The 26,320-nt window shown below is 38.1% G+C and overlaps 1 protein-coding gene across 3 annotated transcripts in view; it reads right to left on the minus strand.

Moving 5' to 3' along the window:
- The window catches only part of LOC125267966 (tubulin-specific chaperone cofactor E-like protein), a 47,175-nt gene extending 21,524 nt beyond the window's left edge, over positions 1 to 25,651 (minus strand). Inside the window, exons 1-9 of one of the 3 annotated variants that reach the window (XM_048190076.1) lie at positions 25,495 to 25,651; positions 20,861 to 21,017; positions 20,074 to 20,243; positions 19,262 to 19,401; positions 18,338 to 18,519; positions 17,580 to 17,836; positions 16,100 to 16,226; positions 15,819 to 15,935; positions 15,346 to 15,429 (exon numbers count right to left, since the gene is read on the minus strand). In XM_048190076.1, coding sequence (XP_048046033.1) covers positions 15,346 to 15,429; positions 15,819 to 15,935; positions 16,100 to 16,226; positions 17,580 to 17,836; positions 18,338 to 18,519; positions 19,262 to 19,401; positions 20,074 to 20,212 — 1,046 coding nt within the window. In that variant the 5' untranslated portion in view covers positions 20,213 to 20,243; positions 20,861 to 21,017; positions 25,495 to 25,651. Of the gene's footprint in view, positions 1 to 4,159; positions 7,730 to 15,345; positions 15,430 to 15,818; positions 15,936 to 16,099; positions 16,227 to 17,579; positions 17,837 to 18,337; positions 18,520 to 19,261; positions 19,402 to 20,073; positions 20,244 to 20,860; positions 21,018 to 25,494 lie in introns of those variants that run through there. The other 2 variants (XM_048190075.1, XM_048190074.1) reach the window with 2 other exon arrangements.
- Positions 25,652 to 26,320: the final 669 nt, after the last annotated feature.

Here is a 26,320-nt window from a genome sequence, read left to right on the forward strand (position 1 = left end):
TGCTTGCGTTAGGAATGAATACTTAAGTCACAGTCTTACAAAAAAGGAAGTGTACCATTTCTTCCTACTGCCAAATGAGAAAAAAATAGCCACCTTCCAACATAACTGAAATCCAGTCTCCTGTAGTGAGCCTATGTATTTAGACAATGTCCTGTATAACATCTTCCGTCATGAAACCAAAGCACAGACAAAACTGGCATTTGATGGGATTCCCAAGTGAACCATGAGATACTGTGTGAGATGCCAAAAGGCAAATCCATTGCTCTCCACATCACATTACATAGACTGGCAGGGTTCATTTGGCTAACCTATCAGAAACCGATCTCAAACAAGCTGCCTTGTCTGACGACTGGCATTAATAGCAATGATAGATGTTATCAAAATTTCTTAGTTACCGATTGGCAGGTAAAACCTATCATTTACATTTTCACACACAAAGTGTGTTTTCAAAACAAAGAGAGAGAAGAGAGGTGTAAAAGAGGCAGAGAGCACCTGAACATCACTTGTGAGAAACTGACAAGGAGTGAAAGACAGCAAATTTGTCATAAGAAAACAAAACAAGAACAAAACAGTTCCAGTTCAAGAACCACAACTCAGAAATCAGCACTCACCTGCCTTCATAGGACGGAAGTTCAGCACGTCACCTGTGCATCAGCCTCTAAGTCACATCCAAGTGGGTACCATCAACACAGTCTCAAGAACGGAGGGGCTCTGCTCTTGGATGCAGAAAAGGGAGGGGGAGACAGCCCAGAAAAACCCTCCTAAATCCTCCACTCACACAGAGCACTGTGCTGGTCCAATTCCACAGGACAACCGCCAACGACAAGAATGGCAAACACGGCCCAATCCGTGCTTCAGGGTACGCTTGATTTCAAAGAGCAAAAGTCTGGAGAAAGTGATCCCAGAATGAGAGGACAGAGGAGGAGTGAGAGAGTGGGTTCCCTGTACGGATCTACTGAAGGGAGACGCATCAGAGGCAGGCGCTACCTTTTGCACCAGGGATAGTGTTAAAGTTAATCTGAGATCAGTTTTTTGGGGAAGGGGGAGGATAGGAGAGTCAGAGGAAAAGAGAGAGGGGTGGGGATGGAGAGTGGGGTTGAGACTTTTGAAAGAGGGAAAGAATAAAAAAAGAACAAGAGCAGAATGGTGAAGAGAGAGTGGATGAGAGAAGGAGGTAGAGCTGAGGACCAGTGAAAGGTGGCGTTTGGTTAGTAACTGAAGGGAAATATTGAAACTAGAGCTGTAAGCACAAAGAGGATTTCTGAAGAAAATGTCAGGCCTTTGGATCTAACTCCAATTCCCTAGATAGCAGCCCTCTCTATAGCTAGTGCACAGTCCACTGCATCTCTTTTGGGGCTCTTCAGCCCACCCTAGGGGCATTTATTTACAAAAGAAAACACGGCAGAAAAACATTGCTTTATTTGATTGAAAAAAGGGAGAAGAGCTTGGGTTACCACATTAACATGAATCAGCTTGGACACTCTATGTGTGTGCGTGAGTGAGCGAATCAGTGCTCCCCCTCCTGTCTTAATGGCCTCCCTGCACCAATTAAGGACAGCCTCATTTGCAACAGCTCACTCAACCCTGGATTGGTCTCCAAATGGGGCTCATTTCCATAGATGCAGTGGTAAGATAATGACAAAAAGGGGGGAAATCATTGGTGCATCCACGGTGATAGGGTCTGGGAAGGAGATGGGAGCAAGATCTGAGTCAGACTCAGCATTGTTTCTAGGAGGACAGTGGACGTAACTAGATACTAGAGGGGGGCAGGATGTGTGAAAGCCGACTGGACGGACGCAGACCCCAGATTCCCTGTGACCAATGTGGGGGTCCCAGCGGAGGGTTCTTTTACACCTTGTTGCTTTGTTGTGTAAATGCAGACCATACTCTTAACCAAACCAGTGCATAACAAGGACAGAGAATTTGACAAAGAGTGCAATGTGGTCCCAGACTGACTGTTGAACAGTCGAATCATCTTGTGCTGGAATGACCAGATACAGAAGAAAGAGTGAGTAAGGACAAGGAGGAGACAGCAATCCTTATCTTCTCACCATCATCTCCTTCTGCAGTTGTAATTAGCTTACTAATAGAGTTTATCATTCTGTCTTTCTTTTTTTTTTTATTCGTCCCTCATTCTACTTCATGTTGACCTACAAACAGAAACATTGTGGTTGTGGAATAGGTCAACTCAGCTGAGATAATCCTGCATCTTTACAACCAAATCTTTACAAAGTTTCAGTCCCACTAAGAACAAGAGATGGCTATGTGCTTGGTGATAAGCATTAACTCCACTGTCTGGGCATTGGAGTCAAGTGTCTGATAAAATGTAATCGCAAACTGTCAGCCCCATCAACCACCTGCCAAACAAACCTGGCAGATTGGAATCAGGCTGACTGAATTACCATAATGTCAACGGGTACAACAAGGACCTTTGGAGTCATCGAACAGCTTCCGTGGGAAAGAACTCAAGCATAGATGAGAGCACTAATGCTGCAGTTGCTTGCTGGTAGGTCCACCAGGCTTGACCCTGTATACTGGAAAAGGTCCTGGACAAGAACCTGGCTGGGTCATCCAATATCTTAATTTTCATCCAAACCCCCTTGATGCATCCATTGCCAAGCAGTTGCTTTGCCCTCATTTTCTTTCCTCAACAATGTCAAGCCCCCTTAAGGTAACTCAAACCTTCTCAGAAAACATCTCCCCCTCCTGGCCACACAATGAGCTTCCTTCAGCCTTCCTTGCTTTATGGTGCACAGGGTAGATCAGACTACTAGTTGCCCAGCCAGTTCTTTTTGCTCTAGCTACAGAGTAAGGCGATAAAAAAACTTTCTTAAACCCCCACCTATCCAAAACACACCAAATCCCTCAGCAGCTCCCAGTGTGACCTTGCCTTTGTAGCCCACCCCTGCTTTCATGCCCTGGTAACCCCTTGTTCCTCTTCCCTGAGATTGGCACAACTCTCTGTGTTGCCGATCCACCAGTGAACTCTGGCTACAGCTCCACTCTGGGAGGCTATGCTGCCCAATAGTAAGGCCGCTAAGGAGATGGAAGTTTTAAGCCTTGGTTGGACAGAGCTGTGGGTGAGTCTGAGAGTGTGACAGCGATGCCAGATTTGACACGTGTAGCTTTCACCTGTAGGCGTGACAGGAATGGGCCAGCACTTACAAACGTGGTGAAACCAATTAGGCATGATGCTTTTTATCAGCCAAACCACTGTGGTGATCCAGGTGGCAGGCTAGCTTGTGGCTGTCGGGCTGGATAGACTCCAGTTGGATGCTAGCATTTGCCTAGGCTCTTGGTAAGGTCTCCGCAGCGGCTTGTCCCTAGTGTAAGTTGAGTAAATTCACAACAACAACAACAACAACAAAAGAGGAGCATATACAAGAAAGCACAGCAAACAACAAAAAAGGCAACAGGTGTGAAATAAACATGGTGAAGTAATTCCTGGTGAAATAAACATGACAGAAGGTCATACAATTTGTCCTCAACACACCACCTTATTTAGAAAAACTACCATCACCTTAAATTCACCAGGGTATACTGGTCATTAAAGGGTTAGTTCACCCAAAAATGAAAATTATGTCTTTTATTACTCACCCTCATGTTGTTCTACACTCGTAAGACCTTCGTTCATGTTTGGAACACAAATTAAGATATTTTTAATGAAATCCGTTGGCTCATCCGAACCACTGATTCGAAACAAAAAATTTGAAGCAGTGTTTTGAAATTGGCCATCACTAGATATTGTTGAAAAGTCTAGTTTTTTGGAGTTTGAAAAGAAAAGTTTTTTTGGCGCACAAAAGGTATTCTCGTTTTCATTTTCATTTTTGGGTGAACTAACCCTTTGAGCTCTACCAGTTTTGCATGTTCAACAGCTGGACCAGCTGAGCCAGGACATAACATGGGGATCTCTGTGTACTGTTGTTAACTTAATTAACATTTTAGAAAAAAGAAAACAAACGCACTACCGTCTGAGGTGCCAGTCAGAAGAGATGAATTCAAATGTGTATAAAAAAAGATGAACTTAATTAACATTAACACATCTCTGCTCATGTCAGATGAAACATGTAATGTTAAGTCCACTAACAATAAAAGAAATGTCATTAAAAAGGGAAACTTCATTACTTTAGCAGCTTGGGGGACATTAAGACTCAATGAATTTCATGCAAAGCCTTGGCTTCTGTTTATTCTTAACATTTTTCAGTATGGCATTCTGCAGAACTTCACATAATGGTAAAATATCATTATTCATTGTAACACAAATGACACACCTTTTACAACAATATTCCATGTCAATATTCACATAATCATTAATACTGAATTATTATCAATGGCACAAGCCAATGGTCCTCTTTACGCTCTGTAAAACACCATTATACAGACCCAGCAATAAGTAAATATGTCAGCACCTGCTCTGTTAATAACATTCTGCCGTTAAAGGCCAGATGTCCTTTGGGAGCAGAACAGAGAGGATCAAGTGTCATCACCACAACCAGAACACAATGAGAACAAAATATGAGCAATGAGAAACTTGTAGAGACACAGGTACTGCTGAAAGACGGGAGAAAAGGGGTGCCCAAGCATACAGACTCTGGTTTGTATATGAGAACGAAAGCAAACATGTATTTCTATCTAGTGAGACATTGGCATAGTGCAGAATTATTATCCAAATGAGGACATTAGTAAGCATTAAAAAGGATTTCCAATTATCAGTGAAGAATAAAATTACACAGGGAGAAGTTAATTAAATGTAGCAACAATATGGTATAATCATAGGATTTGGGCAAAAATATGACAATTAAGCTCAATTTCCAGTGACAGGACAAAACTGAAACAGTGATGGGACTTAACAGCATAACAGATCATCAGTGTGACATATGCGGTTACACTGAAACAAATATCTACCAACATTAATCATGCAGGCTCTTCTACTATCAATAGTGATAATATAGCTAATCTGAGCCCCTAATGGATTCTGAGCTCAATGTTAACACCTTCCTCTGGGATAGGGTTGCATAGAGACAGCTTGGTAACTAGAGAGGGAGTCTATACTATATCAGTCATTCTAACATTAGAGCCATTCTGCTAGGAAATGGTATGGGAGTGAAAAGGAAAAGCCCTGGTAATACAATTCCTGAAATGTATAGACTGGTATGTGCTGACTGTGGTTAAAAATAAGACCATAAATACTGAATGTTAAAATATTAAAACTACTCCCACAATCTTTATGAAATCTTTACAACTGATTATTATTCAGTTTGAGGGGGCATAGTTTAAATTAATTTTAATTAGCTATTAAATAGACAGGATGAGGTTATTTGTGTATGGCTGTGCCTTAATGTTTCACGCTCAACAAATAACAGAAATATCTTCAAATTCCATTAAAACCTTTAAAATGTCAAGATTTTTTTTTAAATTATTAAAAAATAAAAGCCTGTCAAAATGAAATTAATCAAAGTGGTCGACATTTCCAATAAAAAAATAAATTAAAAAAAAATCATATCTACTCATATCTACATATCTATTATTCCAGATAGTACTTTTAAAATTAAAACCTTAAAAATTAAATATTACTGAATTGTCATTATTATTGGTCCTCTAGTTTTCATTGTCTGGAAAATGGGAGTGATAATAATCAAATGCACCCAAAAGCATATGCTCTTCTTTGCACATCAATAAGAGTCTGGCATCTACATACTCCAAAGAATCTTTCCACCAATGAGAGAGGTTGCACAGGTCTTGCTGAAAACATGCCTGATTATCAGATGAATAGAGGATTGCAGTCAGTTTGTGGTCATAATAGGGGGAGGCAAGTTTATGAATGTAAAGTGTGTAAACCTTAGAGGGCTTCAGGCTTGTAGGTGACCCTGTTGTAATTCAAGCAGAAAAGAAGTGGCTGGTGTTACAGCTGGTGTTACACTTTCTATATACCCCCCTCCCCCCATGCCAGACCACCTACCCATCTAATGGCCCTAACTCTATGTTAAGAACACAGGTAGCCAAAAGTTTCTGTCTCCCCTTCTCTAACCACTCACAATATGCATCTACAGATATTTAACTTGTATTCAGTAATTTTGGCATTTTTCAGGTCTAGCCAAGATGTCTATCCATTGTTAAGTGTTTCTTAGGAAATGTAGAGCAGTGTCTTGAGAGAAAAGCATGTATAGTATGTCTGGGGACACCTACCTCATTGCAGGAACACAAGTAAATTAGGTGCAGTGACTATGTTATTTCTGTACAAGACTATACTGTATGTTCATATACTGAGTATAAAAATCTTGGTATTGTGTTATCAAGATTCTTAAAGTTGCAGTATGGAAGATACTTTGTTTAAAAAAAAAAAAATTGAGCAAGTATGCCTTGCCTTACACTGTCTCACAACGGTTATCTTATAATAATGATTTATAATTTGAGCTGTTGGGTCAAAATTTTGATCACATCTGTAAATAAAGAGAAGAAAGTCTGATTGTTACAACTTGTGTATGATGCTGTGGAAGGTACATGAATAGATATCATTATTATCAATTAACAATCATTATGTCCAATATCAGTGTTGCCTAACTTTTGTAACATGATTTAAATAAAAAACTATTGTTTACAATTAGTCAAAACAACTGTTGGAAGACAGTTTCCTCCAACAAAAGATGTTATTGATGTATATTTGTCTTTTTTGTTTTTATTTACTTTTTACATTATGTCTTACTTTTAGAAGGGGGTGAGATTTACATTCTTAATGACATTCACTCTTATAAAATTAGTGCCTGTGCCTCAAACATCATATTCATCTATGCTGAGGAGCTGACACAAAGCCTCAACTCACATAATTACCAAAACAATGTAACCCCCCCAATTAATTACACCTTAACCGCAAGAGGGCAAATATACAGAGCCCCGGACATGACATGCAGGACAAAAATAGTAGGCTAAATAGTAGGCTAAAACGTTTTAGTAAATCGTGCGCACAATTTAATTTTTTTCTTGCGTGTCATGTGCGGGGCTCCGTACAAATATTCTGTACGCACCTTTAAAAAATTTTAAAATACTCTTTAGAGTAGAGGCATGTATGGAGTTGTGGGTAATTCCTGAGAAGCTGTCTCACACACATCAATAAAAATTAAGTCCACACATTTTTAAGCAAACATACATCCACAGAGCAGTGGAAGTTAAAAAGGGGTTTTAATCCTGATCCAAAGTCTCGTTTTTTGGGGCAATTTTTAAATAGGATTGAAGATGCTGGGAAACCAGATTGACAGTTTTTCTCTGTTGTAAATATAAGGCATGGTGACTTATGCACTTGACAGCATTCACATTGCCTTTATTGGAAGATGGTATTCCAATAACTCTGGAAACATCTCAACCAATTAATTTTTTCCAAACAGTGCCAAGCTGTTACTCTCTTTTCTGTCATTGTGTCTTAGGCACCACCAAGATCTCATCTCCATCTCGTATACTGTAGGAATGAAGTGCTCGAGCTCCATATTTCATCTCCTGAGGCTCTAATGCGTAGCCAAGCTGACGGTCGATATAGTACACACGTATCTTGTTTGGAGGAAGCTGGACCACGGTTCTCAACTGCTTCTTTAGGTCTCCCACTGTCTGATCCAATCTGAGCGCTAGGGGCTCTGTCTGGTCCCCGAAATGCACCTCCACTTGGACATGGCAGAGAGGGCGCAAATCCACTTCTGCAAGTGGGGCTAGGCGGCCATAGCGTGCTACCAAAGTGTGGTACCTGAAAAGAGTGGACAGCAGTGAGGACAGAACCATGTGAGTTTATCCCATGCTATTTTCGCTGCTACACCTAGTGACCCATTTATGTTAAAACAAAATGCTGAGTGGATTTTAGTTAGAAAGACTGAAGAAAGCAAGCAGAAAGAATATACAATAGCTCTGTTCTAAAACCTAGTGAATGGCCTACATAGAAATCATTTTGAATAATCATAGGCATACTCACAAAGACTATTACACTGTAGGCAGCAATATTTTGCTTGCTTTTAAAGTAACTTGTTTTGCCAAACTGTAAATAATACTAATAAAAACAATACTATTGATTAAAAATAATAATACAAAATGTGCAGTGTTGGGTCCTCAGGACCAGAGTCAAGAATGACTGCTATAGAGTGCTACAGGAATGAGTTAGCTTAGCAATATGCTAACACTATTGGAATCAATTTGTGGTACAAGTTTATCATACTTTTACATTAGACCGCAATGTGTGTGAGATGCTGCCAATGTAAATTTGTTCCAATTGTTCTAATTCAGGTGAGGTTTCTTGCCTTAGAAGGCAGCTGCAAGGCACTGGACTTGCAAGTCTACTCACAAGGATTTGGAATAGAGCTAATGGGCTACGAAAGCCCACGTAAAGCACACTTCTACTTAATATAGCCTATGCTTGCAAAACCTGGCATGTTGACATGTCGTTTTCAACAAAAATGTCAATCACAGTCAAATGTTTAAGTGAGACATCTCCTCTAAATCATTTTAAAGACGAAATTAATATCAGTGCACCAAAAATGTGACCATAGAGTTGTGCATTTGTGAGAAGACATGGTTGTGTATTTGTGTACCTGTTTGTGTGTTTGTAAAGCACACTGAGTTTTTAAACTGTGAGAAAGTTCTCACCACCACCCCTTTTACCCTCCCTTCTTTCCCGTCTTGCTGAAGGATTGTGGGAAAGATAAGAGGAGATCGGCAGGGACAATTAAATAAAATCTCCACAAAAAAGTCTTTTAGCTTTAGAGGGCTACAGTAACCGACACAGCCAATCAAAGTAATTTCCCCAGCCTGTCCAGAAAAGTCTCCCCACAAAGCAGAGCCTGAGCCTGGGTAGGTGCCTGTGGCTCCCTGCCTTCACCATGGGAATACTGCCCCCTCTATACAAAGTGCCACTCTGTCTGAGAGAAAGAACAGTCTCACTCAAGGGTCTCATTTAGTGTGGCTAAGCTCCTTAAATGAAGGCGAATGGGTGTTCGCTGTGATAACATAGCTGCCTTGGATTCCTCAAACAGTGCTTAGATCAGTCTCGAAGATGGGACTGGACAGTCGCCACCGTGCAGTTTTCATAGTAGAGCCATACAGTGAGTCTACTGTAGATACTGCATTTGTTGATGGTCTCAAAAAACAACATGATCTGTTTTCAGGTACTGTAGATAACATGCACAATCACAATCACCATTAGCTCAATATTTAAATATCTACAACTTAACATAACAATACCTTCTGGGACCCAAGGAAATTCATTCATTATTTACTTGTCAGCAATTTGGCTTTTTATCCAAAGCAACTTCAGTACAGTGGCAGTCACCCTGGATGAACCTGGGGTAAATGCCTATTTGAAAGGCACAGCAGAGATACAGAATCTTAGGCTTTGTTCACATTCCACACAAATGGAATCTGTGTTTTCCAGTCTTTAGGACTGACTGTCATTTTGCATCAGTTGAAATCGGATCTGTTTTTTCAGACAGTGTAGGCAATAACTAGAATACCTACATGGGTTGCTATAGTAATGATGTAGGTGGTTGCATGAGACTAAGAGCATTGTTTTCTTTTCCAACAACTGAAAGTTACACAAGACAAAATAAGAGACAACACAACAAGAGTCATTACTGTATTTTCTGCATACGTTAGTGTCCAAAATTGTTCACCTCTTCACTATAAAGCGTATTTCACGTAGTTCACTACAGGGTCCATGATAAGATTTTTATGAGTGAGACTCAATAATTTGGCCTCAGTGGGCCCAGGTCAATGTTGTCAGTTGTCCCTCCAGACAAAAGCCTTGATTTATTATGGAAAAGAGTGAACTGAAATACATTTGGACATAGCTGTAGACAGTGGCAATGCGCAAACTTTGCGCAAGAGTTATGCCAGTTAAGTCCCTTACTACCTTACTACAGAAAGTAAAAGTAAAAGGCAGGCATCTGACGCTGCATTAACAAACATAGAGAGACGAACATAATGTGTTGATAACGGTATATAACTCAATTTTATTTAATTATTTCTCTTGTGCCCCAAACATTTATTGAAACATATGGGAAGAATAGTATTTCGTGTTAAACAGGTTGTTTTTTAAAGTTGGTGCTTCAAGTAAGCTGCTCTTAATTTTCATTGATGACTGCAGTGTTAGGAAATATTATAGACTGTTAATAATTTTAATTATAGGTCTATAATTCATTGTATAATAGACCTAAAAAAAAGTAAAACATTTTCAAAGAGGAGCTAATAGCCTAATCTTTTATTATCCTCAGCACGTCAGTTATGCAGTGATGCGCTATAAAATTATTACAGGGCAAATTTATTATAATATTAATATAATAATAAAGGTAACCTAATAGTAATAATTAATAAGTAACCTAATAATAATAATAGACTAGATGAATGTAATAGACCTGCATTAATTGGAAATGCCATATCTTCTTAATATTGCCAATATTTTATGCTTTTGACAATATCTCTGGTTATTGTTAATACTTGATTATCGTCGCAACCCAGCACAGGGGGTTATCATGGGGCCCCCCCAACACGTGGCCGCAGTGCATGCCCGCCCGCTATACCACTGGCTGTAGACACTACTGCACATTGTGTATGATGTCAGTTACATGCATGTTGTGTCCTGAGTGACGATAAAAAGTTCTTGAAATTTGATCGCTCAGACTGAAATGCATTTAAGTCTGATTTAATTCATTTTTCAGTCCTGTTAATTTTACAAAAAAAAAAAAAAATGTTTGAGTTGGATATGCAAAAATAAATATGTGCTGCCTGTTTGAAGTGAGCATTATTAATTATCCCAGGTCCTTCACCTCAAGTAATCAGTCTCAGTGTAGATGCCACAATACCCTTAAATTCATTAAAACTGCAGTAAATGCTTAAATGGGAACAAGACTTGTCTATATTGTCTATGAATCCTTCTATCTTGACATCTTTAGCATCGACATCCACCATGATGAATGCTAAAGAGTCTGGTCACTCCATCCACTTATCTTCTTAAATTTCTCATTGTCTGTAAAGAGTGACGCACTTAGATTTTCCCTATACATTTGCCTTCTTACATCCTTGTTCTCCTCTAGGCCCCTATGTTGTCGTTCACCATCAAAATGTCAACAAGGTCCCAGGCTATGGTTACTCCAATAGCCCCTTTCATTTCCTTCACACTCTCCTCCTCTCATCCCTGTCTTTGCTTCCTCTACTCTGCTATCATTCCTGTGTTTCCAGTTACTCCCAGGGAGGATCAACGTGCCCATGGCCACGGCTCAGGTTTTAGTTACTCAAAGGCTGTTGAATGTATAGGACTCCTTCACCTATTTCACCCTCTTACCTATGTAGGCTACACTATGTAAATAGCGTACCTCACAGCTGCCTAATGGAGGGTGAGTAGGACCAATCTGTTTAGCAGCAACTCGGTACAACTAAACTAAAGCTGAAGTATTTAACACCTTTTTCTAGCAGGACAGTACAAATAGCTATTCTAGTGCCTATAAAGTAGTTTCGGAAAGATATTCCTAAGTATACACTAAATAACGTATATAGGCCTCAACTAGAAAATCGATGTGAGCAATCAAGCAGTGAGGGGTTTGAATTACACTAGCCAGCGCTCAAATCTCTATATCTTTTCAGTGTTATAAAGATAACAGTCCCATGCATACTTATACCTAAAGTTTATGTCTAAGCAACCGTAAATGCGACTAAGGTTACTGTGAAATCACTTTGAAAGTCTCTCAAATGGTTCTATCCATTACTTTATGCTACCACAGTTTGAGTTTCATAAGTTAGGCTGAATGGGTCTCTGCACTGGTTACGTATCATGCATTCAAAGAGGGCCTAGTCTAAAGGTGTGTTTGAGGTCAGAGAGGCATAATTTCTTTCTGTCCATCTCTTTCTCTGTTTCTCAGATCTTTGCCCTCTTTCAGAGTTTTATCACAGAGTCGGTAACATAGCCTAAGCTCTGATCTGCACCCAAGGGGTGGGGGCAAGGGCAGGCTGGGTTCAAAAAGGGGGCAACCTTAACCCATATCTAGAGTTTACCATCTAATTCTGCACCTGCCCTTTCACCCTCTAGTGCCAACTCTCATCTTAACCTCATCCCTCTGGCAAAATTTCCCTCCAGAGAAACAGACAGAAAAGGACAGAGAGAAAGAAATATAGAGGATGTGGATGGTGTGAGGAGGTCAGAAATGAGGGTTAGTGCAACTCGGTTTTAGTTTACATAGGAGTTGGAAAGAAAGTGCTCCCGGTGGGCATAGGAAGAAACAAATTAAAAAGTGACTTGTAAAGAAATAGTTCACTCATTCATGAAAGGTTTCTCATGTCTTTTGAAATGCTTATGATTTTCTTTCTTCTTTCAAACAATAAATATACCCTTACAGAAAAACCTGTTCTATTTTCTGTTTTTATAAATAATATTAGGAAGAACTTGCCTACAGTTAAAATGCATATTTTTGTAGATGATACTGTAATCTACTATCTAGTTGCATCTTCACTAAAGGCAAGCTCACACTACAGAACTATGAGACTACATGAATCACCATGGTGCTCACACTACACAACAAGTTTTCTTGTCGTCTGTAGTCTTCTTGTCTTAGCAGTGCTCATACTACACAACACAATGACGATAAGGTGCACAACCTACAAGATCTTTAGCAACCCCGACCAACAAAGAAAACATTTTCTCACATGAATTCACCTGAGACATTAGAGAGCCATTCATGCGTTCATGTGCTGTCGCTGCCCAAGTCATATGTACAGAAAAAAAGATTAGACAAAGAAAGAAAGAAAGAATAAAATGATGGTGAATAAAATATACCATAATGTTAAGTATAGAGAAAAGACCACTTATTTTCATTTTAAAAATATATTTCTTGTTAGATTATTAGTATAAAACAATTATGATCAAATTGTCGCCTTGCATTCATGTACATTAAGGTGCATGATATCATTAGAGCAGTTTACCATGTTTCATTGCTCACACGACAAGATCACGTGGGATAATATCAAACAGGTTTGAAAATATCGCAGCGTTTGTGACTGCTGGAGACAGGCTCAGATCTCGTCACTGACATGCTCATGTTTGAGGAGTAACAGCAACCACAACAAGCACCGATTTGGCAGCGATCCGGGGGTTTTGTCGCAGACCTTGGAAATCTGTCTGCGACAGCAAAATCCAGCCAAAATCTGTGTAGCGTGAGCCTACCTTAAGTATGTTGCATCTTCACTATTGCACACTTACCAAAGAGGTTGAAGGTTAGGTTCAGATTTTATTACCATAAATGGTATAAAGACTTTTGCTTATTTACCACCCTGGTCATGGTATAACCTTCAGCATTCACAACAGCTTAATCATTTTGTTACCATGGGGTAATTTTAAACGCTGATAAAAAATATGTAACTGAAGAGTGTAATTGCTATTCATGGGCTGGATGATGTATTTGTAGTCTTATGCTTATATGAATGTATTTTATTTTTGTTCTATGTCTTTATTCTATGTATTTAATTTTTGTTCAATTGTTGCATTTAAACTTACCATTATAATCTAATGGTGTGCCTTTTTGGCCAGGTCTCTCTCAAAAAGTGATTTAATCTCAAGAGACTTCTTGATTAAACAAAGGTTAATCCACTTTCATTTTATGAAAGAGAGCAGCTAAGACGTTCTGCTAAACTTCTCCTTGATGTTCCACTGAGGAAAGAAATTTATACAGGTTTGGAAAAATATGAAGGTGAATAAATGATGACAGAATTTTAATTTTTGGGTGAAACTGATCCCACAACTTATTTATTCATGGCCACAATGTACTGAATCATTCCCTTGTTTTAATTTAGTTAAATCATGGCCACAATATAATTAAACCAAGGCAAATTTTGGGGATACCTTTGTGAGAGTCTGTCAATAAATTTCTTTTCAAGTTTTTTTTTGAGCCATGGTGTGCCAACTTTCTCTTTTTTCTGCTAAATATTATCATGAGCCCATTTCATAAGCACATGTTTAAGAGAGGTTGTAAGAAACCTCATTTTAGTATCTGATACTCTAGACATTTTAAAAGGACGTTATTTCTGAGAAAGTCCTGCTTCTGTCTCATCTCCAGTTTCCCGACCTTCTATAGCTAAAGCGGGAACTTCTGTGTCATAACTGTTTTGACACTAGGTCTAAGAGCCATTCCAGAACAAAGGAAACAGCGTCTCCTTCGCTCAATGGAAAAAATAGGAGAGACTGAGTCAGGGACGTCATTCCATCCCCTTTCGAAAAAATCCTCCAGCTAACTCAATCCCCTCTAAAGCAAATGAAAAGGGGCTGGAGAGAAGAACAGGGAGGGAGAGAGGGGGATGTAAGGAGGGGAAGAACGAATAAAGCTGCCACCTTGTGTATCGATTTTCTGATTGGAGTATTCCAGTACAAAGGCGTCTTTGAGGAGGGAGAGACTGGACACATTGTCTCCCAAAGGTTAGAATCCCCTGCTGGAAGCTGGGCTTGCCGCAGTCACTGAAAATGTCTTCCGTACACTCTCTTAGGTTAAGTGGAATGGGGTGTGCAAAGAATGTGGGTGATCTGTTTTTCATATCTTTGACCTGCAAAGACTCTCCAAAATATCCCCCGAAATGCCCACCACAATATTCCCTGAAAGTCCCCCAAAAAACAGAAGCAATGCGGGAGGCTGGAATAAATGAGGGATGGGAGAGTTAAACGTCACCTGGATAACTGGAGATGCCAAACTAAAGAAAAAGAAGTGACAGGAAAATAGGTTTGAATGTAGTGGATGGCCACCATGATACTTTAGACATGGCCAAAGAGAGAGAGAGAGAGGGGATATTTTTGCTAAGCCGGAAAGAGGTGGCTGGGCTCTACCATTGTTAAGATTTTATTACATTGCAGCAAAAAAAAAAGAAAAGAAAAAAAAAAAAAGTCAACTAAAGCCACTTTTAACTACTTTTACCACTTTGAATAGAAAGTTACTCAGAAACAAGCAATAATGACAAATGAAAAACTGCAATAAAACTAAACTTTAGTGTTTGAGTAACTAAGAGAGAACCAAAATTACAGAAAAACACTTATTCAGCCCATTACTTTTTACTAATTTAATACTGGTGACAGTATCTCTGATGACATATGCAGGATTTTCGCCTGATAAAATGCTGTCTCTTACTTACAATCGACTTCAAGCTCGTATTCAGCTGATCTGCTTCCATCTAATCAACAACCAATACATAGAACAAACCAAGTCGACTGCCCTACATTTTTTTTCTTTTTCGATAATCCGTTTGACTCGGGTGTACTTCACAACACAAAAGCTACTTCCGTTTCATCGAGACTTTAAACCCTTGTAAAATGGTACATTTCTGTAGGACCCCTCTGTATGTTTCTATATAGACCTATTTTGTAGACACTCAACAATTAAAAGGTGTTGGAAAGAAATACAAATCCTGCTGAATATACTTGTAAAAGATATACTGTACCTCATAAAGGATGTTTTTATACTCTAAATAATTGACAGATAGCCCTTTTAGCCAGTAAAGGAGTACTGATTTGGGAATGACTACAACTGCAGAGAGTAACCATATGGCTAGTCAGATTTGATAGGGAACTAAAAATACATTTCCCCATCAACATATTAAACTGTGGGAAATTGGGTAACATGAATCAGATAACACTTGGGTTTGCAGTTATGAAGAAATAAAAATAAGCTATTTAGGTTTGTTTTATAGACAGGATAAATTATATATATTTCCTGTATGATACAGATACCAGTCATTTTCTAAGATCTATTGTATATAGTTCTTTAAAAAGAAAGAGATTGAAAGAGTTGTGTATATTGACTGTGGTGGTGTAAGGGGGTTACCTCTGTGGTAGCTCATCCTCAGGGCAGTCTAGGTGGTAACGGATGAAAAAGCGTTCTGCATCCTCTCTTTCTCCATCAGTGACAACACTGCCGTTCAATACAGTCACATTAGGCAACCTTACAAAACACAGCAGAAGGACAAGTGTGTGTGTGTGTAAGGGAGTGCATGAATGCATGGACATGTACAATTCCATATTGGTGGCCACACTGATTTGAGTAATCATATCTAACAATTACACATTTCAAAAGTGGCTACTTTTGTGTAATGATCATTTACTCACTGTGCTACCATAAGACAACGTCTCTCCTGATCGGTGTAGGGCTGCAGTAAAGGAATACCCATCACTCTGACCTCTTGAAGCTTTGGGAAGAAATTCAGTTTCTCAATGTCCTCCCAGCGGCTTAGACCTAAAATAGCACAAAGACATAATATTAGCTAGTAATCTATATAAGGGTTAGGTCACTAAAAAATAAATAAAATTAATAAATTACTGAACAAATATCTTATAGTTTGGAATGACATAAGGGACTTGAGTAATTGATGACAGAATTTTCTTTCTTGGGTAAACTAACCTTTTAAAGGTGCCCTAGAACTTTTTTTAAAAAGATGTAATATAAGTCTAAGGTGTCCCCTGAATGTGTCTGTGAAGTTTCAGCTCAAAATACCCCATAGATCTTTTTTAATTCATTTTTTTAACTGCCTATTTTGGGGCATAATTAGAAATGAGCCGATTCAGGGTGTGTGGCCCTTTAAATCTCGTGCTCCACGCCCCAAGAGCTCGCGCTTGCCTTAAACAACATAAAGAAAAGTTCAAACAGCTAATATAACGCTCAAAATGGATATTTACAAAGTGTTCGTCATGCAGCATGTCCAATCACGTAAGTACAGTGTTTATTTTGATGTTTACATTGATTCTGAATGAGTTTGAGGCTGTGCTCCGTGGCTAACGGCTAATGCTACACTGTTGGAGAGATTTATAAAGAATGAAGTTGTGTTTATGCATTATACAGACTGCAAGTGTTTAAAAATGAAAATAGCGACGGCTCTTGTCTCCGTGAATACAGTAAGAAACGATGGTAACTTTAACCACATTTAACAGTACATTAGCAACATGCTAACGAAACATTTAGAAAGACAATTTACAAATACCACTAAAAATATCATGTTATCATGAATCATGTCAGTTATTATTGCTCCATCTGCCATTTTTTGCTATTGTCCTTGCTTGCTTACCTAGTCTGTTGATTCAGCTGTGCACATCCAGACGTTCTGCCCTTGTCTAATGCCTTTCATAATGTTGGGAACATGGGCTGGCATATGCAAATATTGGGGGCGTACACCCCGACTGTTACGTAACAGTCGGTGTTATGTTGAGATTCGCCTGTTCTTCGGAGGTCTTTTAAACAAATGAGATTTATATAAGAAGGAGGAAACAATGGAATTTGAGACTCACTGTATGTCTTTTCCATGTACTGAAATCTTGTTATTTAACTATGCCGAGGTAAATTAAATTTTTGAATCTAGGGCACCTTTAATACTACATGATTATTTAGGAGAGGTACTTAAAAATATTTACACAGAAAGCTGATGACTTGCATTGAAGGAGGGAAAAATGTTCAATGAATTACAACTTTTTGGTCTGTTCCTCATACAGATATTGATCATAAATTTTACATTTACTGGTAACAACATTTTCTTTATTCCCATAAATCCTTTTAAATCCTTCTGTCTACAGAGATGGTGTTTATGCAGTCCAGCACCTGAGTTGTGTAGATTTATGCTGCGCAGGTTGGGGAAGAGTCTATGTAGAGAGTCCTCAGGCTCGTGGATAGATGAGAGAGAGTTGTTTGCCAGGATAAGAGACACCAGGCCTGGATAAATAAGGCCCAGCTTTCGCACCTCCACCCATTTCTGCAGCTGGTTATCTGTGATATGCAGCAGGCGCAGGGATGGGTACGATATAGATGACAAACTCACGCTCTCATACTCGTTCAGACACAGAAACAACTCTTCCAGCCTACATAAGTACAAGCACAAGAAAACACACAAGATTTAGTGCATGACAAAATGATCGGTGAATACTTCTTGCAACTAGTGGGATACGGCAGCCGCACAATGCTAAAAATAATCTCTATTAAAAATAAGTCTCTGTCTTAGAAAAAAAGAAAAAGTGCATTAAAATAAAAAAACATGTGAGTTTGATATAATCTTTTATTTCTTCAGAAAAAAATATTTTAAGAAAACTGCTTCACTACTTGGTAGCCCTCCAAAACAATTCGGGCACTGGCAAAACATTCACTCTATGTTGCTTACAAAAAATATCATTACATATGGCTACTTTAAAGGAACACGACACTATTTTTGAACATAGGCTCATTTTCCAACTGCCCTAGAGTTAAACAGTTGAGTTTGATCTATGCTAAAATGCAGCTAAAAGTGCTACCACCAGACCAGAAAAAGCTCTAGATAATTTGCGGGGGGCAGAAACACACACACACACACACACACACACACTTACTCTGGGGTCTCTCGTGTAAGTGTGTGCACCATGTCCCAGGTGACATGTGTGTTATTGAGCACAAGGCGGCGGAGGCCTGAGAATGCTTCAGCAGTTCCAGGATCCAGATTCGACCCTCTCAGTGGATTCATACTCAGATTGAGAAAGTCTAGATTAGGGATGTTACACAGGATCTTACTTATCTACAGAGAGGAGAGAAAAAGAGAGAAAAGAATGAATAACTGACCGAACCCAACCAGTTGTCAAGCTGGTGTCAGGTCACAGACCTCTGTTTCATTGTACTTTTGAATGTTACAGTCTCATCTGTGCATAAAATAGACTTGTCAAAGTAAAGATGAGGTTACGTGAGCCAATTAAGGCCAGCAAAAAAAGGTCCACTGTTAATAGTGTAGTGATACACAAAGCACTCCTCAGACAGAAGTCACTTTCAAAGCAAGCAAGCCGTTTTCTGTTGGTCAATGTAGTGAAATTGTCTAAAAAAAACCTGAACTCGATGCTACATCTATGTGGGGATATGATTCAGTACAAATTTTTCAATGGTACATGTGACCATACCTTAAAACTCATTTTCCTATCCACCAACATCAGACTAGTGAAATCAGGTAATACTTTACAATAAGGTTCTAAATGTTAACATGATTTAATGCAATAATACTTTTACAGCATTTATTAGTCTTGGTCAATGTTCATTTCTACATAAACTAATACATTTTTAAAAAAATTAAGCTACATAAATTAACATTAAAAATCGCTGTTCGTAGTTAGTTCATGATACCAAATGCATTAGGTAATGTTAATGAATTAAATATTATTGAATCTCACAATAAGCATTTCTGAACATTGAACGGGGACATTCTTTGCGCTATATACACAAATGTAAATAAACCCGAGGCAAAACTTTTGACACAAACACATTTTTCTCACCTCTCCCCAGTCTTTTAACTGGTTGTGAGAGAGGTCTAGCTCAACCACATGAGCACAGAAAGTGGCCACCTCCTCTTCATCGCCGGCCTCCGTGATTCCACAACCATCCAGAACCAGGATGCTGGGCAGATTCAGACGATCTAATACACACACACACACACAAATATAAACAGGGCTTGATTTGAGGCAGGATACGGGGAGATGGTATCCCTGTTGTTGAGAAGGAAAAAAAAGACACCTAACATTCACATTAAATTAACACTGTGTATTAGTTAAAACTTATCATGCAAATGAAAGGTAAAAATTCTCTATGTACGATAATTAACAAATTATAAATAACAGGCTAGACCAATCAGAAATCAATATTATAACGAGCTGTTCACAGTCAAGCAAGCTTTTGATTCCATTCGGAAATGATCATCCTACTGTTTCGTCTTTATCATCCATTGTTAGAGCCTTGGATCCCTGAAAAGTGTGGTTAAGGTTAATCTTAACCTGTAATAACAATTTAATGTAAATGATGAAAATTCATTAAAATTTGAAGATACAAACATATTTACCAGTACAGGATTTTTTAAACATTATTTATTTATGGGATTAACCTAATATTTTTGGAATAACCTTTAGTTTTTTAGCCCTAGAATACATTACTTTAATGATAACAATATATGCTCTTTAACAGTTCTACAAACGTAGCAAAACAGTGTTAAATGGCAACGACTAGTGTGTCAGGAAGGATCCAGATCATATCTAACACACCCTTTTTAACTAGCAGGCTCAGCATTTCACCTAAAGCCAAAAATAAAACTGACCTTTGACAGGTGAACCCTGGGGACTTGACCGGATCACCACTCCAACTCCTGGCCCACGGCAGTATGGGAAGTTTTCTGGGCTGTACTTCTCACTGATTACCTGCACTAAAGTGCGTCCTTCTGTTTCCTCTGTCTCCATCTCACCTCTCCTCCCACTCTCACACCTTCAGCTAAACAAACACAGAGAGTATAGCATGTGCATCATTAATTTGAATGTAGCATCAGTTATAGTGAAACATACAGGTGTATCAGTTGTGGATGAGTGGACAGACATGTGCTTAAAAGAAATGATTTGCTCACATTAGAAGAGGGTTGTTTGGAATTTTCAACAAGGGCAAAGGTTAGTACAAGTTTGAAAGAGCTGACATTTAGGTCAATAACATAATGTCTGTCCATGATTTAAAAAAAAAACTATTTTAAAACATATGTGCCAAGTTCCATTTGTACTCTGGTTTCTCTGTGGTTTTATATGGTTTTGAAAAATTGTTATACCATTTACAAGAAAAGTTCAATTTATAATGACTTGTGTCATGTGCAGTGAAAATGTTTTGTTAAAATATTTTTTCTAAAAAATAATAATAAAATATGCAAAACTACTTGCATTTTAATGTATTTTTGAATAAATTAATTGAAAGGACAAAAAAATTAGTGTCACATAATTGATCCTTTTGTCACTTGAATCTATGTTCGAATAATCAAAACACTTATACTAAAAAGCAATTGATTTCTATATTAAGAAATAATTTTACAATTGAACATTTTTACAATTTGAAATCTGTTGACTCACATTTGATCTGGAGGTCAAATAGGAGCACATTGATGGTGGGCCTCCTGTTTGGTTCTGATTCTAGTCCCCCGATGGCTATGGACAAACAGCATCCAGGAATGGACCTCTTAACCTGTAGCCTCGTGGGTCAGGGCCGGGGGTGTCCCATAACCCCCGACTCAAAAATAGCAAAAAGAATAGACAGAAATGGACAAATGAGATGATGCACATGTGTCACATGGAAAGCTTGTGGTCACAGAACAATCATTCTTCTATCCTTTTATGATGTCTAAAAGAAGTAACACTAGCAAGGGTATGGAAAGGTCTGTCCTTGAAATCAGATCCAATAACGCTTTGTCCGACTCCCATATGCTGCTGTTTTATACAAAAGCACAATGGGAACACTCCAGTGGTGCAAACGGATGTAGCGCTCTGGTCCGAGCTTCTTTTGTATTGACAGATGAAACTATAGGAGTAAAGAGATCTTAATTGCTAAAATATTGGCTTGCTGAGTTACTCTGTCTGTAGGTTTCTTTTCCTGAGCATAGTGTGATCTAAATCTAATCCTCAAAAATGAAACCAGCACAGACAGATATCTGTCACAACATCCTGTGAAGTCCATTCAAAGTATATCTCACAAACTTCACTTCAAAGCAAGATTCATCTTGCTCCAAAACCTTGTCTGTCCAGACCAGACAATTTTTTTTTTTTTTTTGAGAGAGAGAGAGCAAGACTATAAAACACCCATAGTGGCTGGATGGGGCTGCATTACTATTCGAGAGCAAAGGTTTTTGTTTATGTGTCTGATAAGCAATATAGAGAACCAGTTTGTAATTCTTGTTTAACTTCCGTTTTTTGACATAATAAAAAAGGGTTACATTTTACAACAAGGTCTCATTAGGTAATGCTAATGCATGAACAAACATTAACTAACAATAAGCAATACATTTGTTACAGTATTTATTAATCTATGTTAACGCTAGTTAATAAAAATGGTAACACTTTACAATAAGGTTCATTTGTTAACATTTGTTAATGTATTAACTAACATGAACTAACCATGAGCAATACATTTGTTAATGTATTTGTTAATCTTTGTTAATTTTAGTTAATAAAAATACAGCAGTTCATTGTTTGTTCATGTTAGTTCATAGTGCATAAACTAATGTTAACAAAATACAACTCTTGATTTTAATAATGTATTAGTAAATGTTGAAATTAACATTAACAAAGATTAATAAATGCTGTAGAAGTGCAGTTCATTATTAGTTCATGTTAACTAATGTTAACTAATTAACCTTATTGTAAAGTTACCAAAAAAAAAATACAATTGTTCAATGTTAGGTCATGTTAGCTCAGGTCCATTAAATAATATTAAGAGATACAATAAGGTAAGATAAACATTATAACATAAAATAAGGTTATCAAATGCTTTAGAAGTATTTTTCATTATTAGTTCATGGTAGGTTGAACCTTATTGTAAAGTGTTACTAATAAAAGTTATGAAATGGACAGTTCTGGTCTTGGCTCCCACAGGTCAAAACAGTTGGGCTAAAACCCACAAAATATTAAAGTTGGCATGAAGCGGAAATAACAAGGACCTTTGCATTTCTATTGTGATGTATATATGCGAGAGAAATGGCTTCTTGAACAAGATAAAAAAATGTAAGCCAGGACTTGATTTTGCCCATCAGGAATTTACTAGATCATTGCTGTTTGCTAATTGCTGCAATCTCATGTGAGTGACAGGTGTTTGGAAAGGAACGATTACTGTCCAGTCCTTACCATCAGAGAAGAGATGTCATTGTGAAGGGAAGGGTAATTTAATATTTTTGACTAAAGATTATGAGGGCATATGAATTTTTAAAAAAATGTGATATGCATGAATAAACAATATACAATTAACTGCAATATTCAATAATAAAAAAAAAATTCCTAATTTTAGATGCGTTCGACTTGAAGAAGCCCTGCACAGACTAATGACTTTATATGACATCAAAGTACAGTGAGAGTGATACGGAACCATCTGCTGTCTAATTGCTCTCACAGAACTTTGTTGTCATACACCGTTCGGTCTGCGCAGCGTCACTTCAAGTGGAACACACCTTTTGATTTCATGGTAACTTTAACAGCTATGATGTGAAACACCCGTTCACCATATCAATGGACATATCCCATAGTGGATCATTATTTTGCTGAATAGCACTTGTGTCTACCCATGTCCCTTAGCCATGACTATATTCACAAATAACAATATAGCATGACCTTAAAGTCTGTTAGGCAAGTCAGTTCAATCAGCAGCCATAATGCCTAGCAGCTATTTCCAGCCAAGCAAGTGTAGCTCTACTCGAACAGTGAAAGACCAAAAATGTTAAAATTAAATATCAAAAACAATTAAAATCAGGAATAAAATCTGACAAACAAATCGGTATTTGGCTCTTTAAAATAAAAGGTGGAACCTCCATTCCTACAATCACCATTCTGAGTAATGCAATGACTCTATCAATAAGGCAATTGGCTCTTTTAACTGTTGGGTGGGACTACAACTGTTTCTCACTTGAGAATGAATTATTGTTGCAGTATATTCCATCTATTTTCCAAACCGCTTATCCTCTGTATGGTCACGGGGAAATGGTATAGAGTGCATTGGTGCCTGTACACATTTTCAGCAGTGTTGGACCTAGAAGTATTTTAAATTTTTCCCACTGGGAATTTTTCCATTCATTTTTCCCACTGGTATCTGGCACCAAGACGTTAGCAGCAGATCCTTCCAGTCCTGTAGGTTGTAAGGTGGAGCCACCGTGGATCCAACTTGTTTGTCCAACACATCCCACAGAAGGGCGACACCTTAAACACTTTATTCATATTCCTCAAACCATTCCTGAACAATGTGTGCAGTGTGCAGTTTATCCTGCTGAAAGAGGCCACTTCCACCAGGGAACACCACTGTAATGAACATTGTCTGCAATAATGTTTAGGTAGGTGGCACATGTAAAAGTTAGTCCACATGAATTGCCAAACCCTGAGTTTTCCAGAAGAACATTGCCTGGAGCATCACACTCCCTCCACCGGCTTGTTGTGGTCCCACAGTGGATCCTGGTGCCATCACTTCCTCAGGTAAATGTCACACATGTACATGGCCATCCACACATTGCAAAAAAAACAAAATGGGACTCATCGGATGAGGCGACCTTCTTCCACTGCTTCAAGATCCAGTTCCAATGCTCACATGCCGACTGTAGGTGATTTCGATGGTGCATCATAGGAAATCTGATTGGTCTGCCGCTATGCTGCCCCATACGCAGCATTTTGTGATGCATTGCGTGTTGTAACACATTCCTCCCATAACCATCATTAAAATTTTGTGTGACCTTTTCCAAAGTGTACCTTCCATTGGCTCAGACCAGATGGGATAGCCTTCGATGCCCCAGTTCATCAATGAGCAAAACCCTGTCGCCGGTTTGTGGTTTGTCCCTCCTCGGACCACTGTTGGTAAATTCTCACCACTGCTGAGAGGGAGCAACACACAAGTCTTGCCGTTTCAGAGATACTCTGACCCTTGCCATAACGCCTTGCCATAACAATATGGATAACAATATGGCCCCTGTCAAATTCGGTCATATCTTTATACCTGCCCATTTCTCCTGCATCCAATATGTTGATTACAAGAACTGACTGTTTGCTTCTTGCTACCATCTAATCTACCCAGACCTTAAAGGTGCAATAAGTGATTCTCCACAGAAACATTTTTTTTTTTGTTATACTGGTTCAAAGTCTCCTCATATCCTGATAGCAATCACTATGTTTTGAAATGTGCAATGAATAAATGAATAATATTGAAGAAACAATCACAGATAGAAAAGTGTGAATATCAAAAACCTTAATCAAACCGACTATTGGTATTGGTATGTAATAACTATATATCTTCAAAAACACACACAAAAAAGTTTAAAGATAAAATTTTCGAAAGCTGTTAACTTGACTCGACTTGTTCTAAAATAAGCCTCGGGTCAGGAGTCAACCGTTCATTTGAATGCAGTGCAAACAGCTGCGCATTGCGCATTGACAAGTTGTTGAATTTCAAATACACGGCTGCCATGGCAACGCGTTTGTTTTGGATTAGTGCTGTTCTGTTCGACCAGATTCTGCAGCTCTGCAATAGAAAATTCCATAGTATTCTTAACGCTTTTGTTTTTAGAGTGTCATAAGTTTTAGTTTTTTTTTTAATAATACATAATACATGTCCTTGTGAACTCACTTAATGACTTCACGATAAGCTAAATATAATGTAGAATCAAGCATAGGCATCCACAGAGGTGACAACAGCGAAACAATAAGCGCATGGAATTTATTTATTTATTTATCTATCTAACGCTATCTATCTATCACAAAAACAACATTAGGGCTGCACCGAAATGTAGTTTAGCGTTTTAACTGAAATGTTTATAAATGCTACCAACAAAATTAAATGGCAAATGTCGTGCGCTGACCAGAGGAAAGAATACTTACGATGCTGGACGTGTAAAAAAAGAAATAAAAGTATTAAATACAAGGACTTAATTTATAACACATCGACCCTTTCTGCATCTACAGCCACAAAAATAAAAGGCGATATACATGTGTGACATTTTACGTGAGTTGTTTGAGACGCTTACCAATGACAAAGGTTCAGCAAATCGCTCTGCTTGTTTTTGTTGTTGATCCGTTGACAGTGTTTTGAACACGAAGCTCTACCGTAGTTACTTCCTATTGGTGAAACAGGGTTGTTTTGCAGACAGCCTGCTTCTCCAGTACAGAGGGTGGCAGCATTACACCACAGACAATAATCACATACTGTAAATTGATGTTAAAAATAGAGGTAGTGTTTATTAGGTTTGTTTACAAGTTTACAAAAGCATGTTTACTAAGAGCCCTTGGAGAAATATATTTTTTCTAAATAAATATTAAATAGGCTAAATATTACATTCACAAATGTTGGTGGTCAAAAGGGGACTCTTATAAATAAGTACATGGGAGGGTGTAAAGAAAAAGAAAAGAAATCTTCCATGAATATTTATTTTACTTTCTTTTAATTTGAAAATTAGTTTTGTGTGCACATTTTGTTTCATTTTTTTATTTTTTATTATTATTATTATTTTTTACCTATAGCTAGTTTGTATATCGGTTTTAGTCTCTTTTCTGTTTTTTTTTTTGTTTTTTTTGCCTTTCATATTTTAGCCTATACAAAAACAACAACAATAAAAACAACTCGCTAAAATTAATTGCTGTCTGAAAAAGTAGACAAAGTGGTGCAAGAAACTGATGATGAAACGTTACAAACTGGCTGTGAAAAGTTCATTGCACTTTTTTTAGTTCAAATTGAAATTTCTACAATATGTAAATTATTCTACATTATCTATTTCTAGAATGTCGAAACTCTGATTTAGCCTAGAGTTTCATGTCTGAAACTGTAATAAATTAAATTATTAATATATTTTGTAC

Source organism: Megalobrama amblycephala, linkage group LG4 (genome assembly GCF_018812025.1).
Source record: "Megalobrama amblycephala isolate DHTTF-2021 linkage group LG4, ASM1881202v1, whole genome shotgun sequence".
NCBI classification, from domain to species: Eukaryota; Metazoa; Chordata; class Actinopteri; order Cypriniformes; family Xenocyprididae; genus Megalobrama; species Megalobrama amblycephala.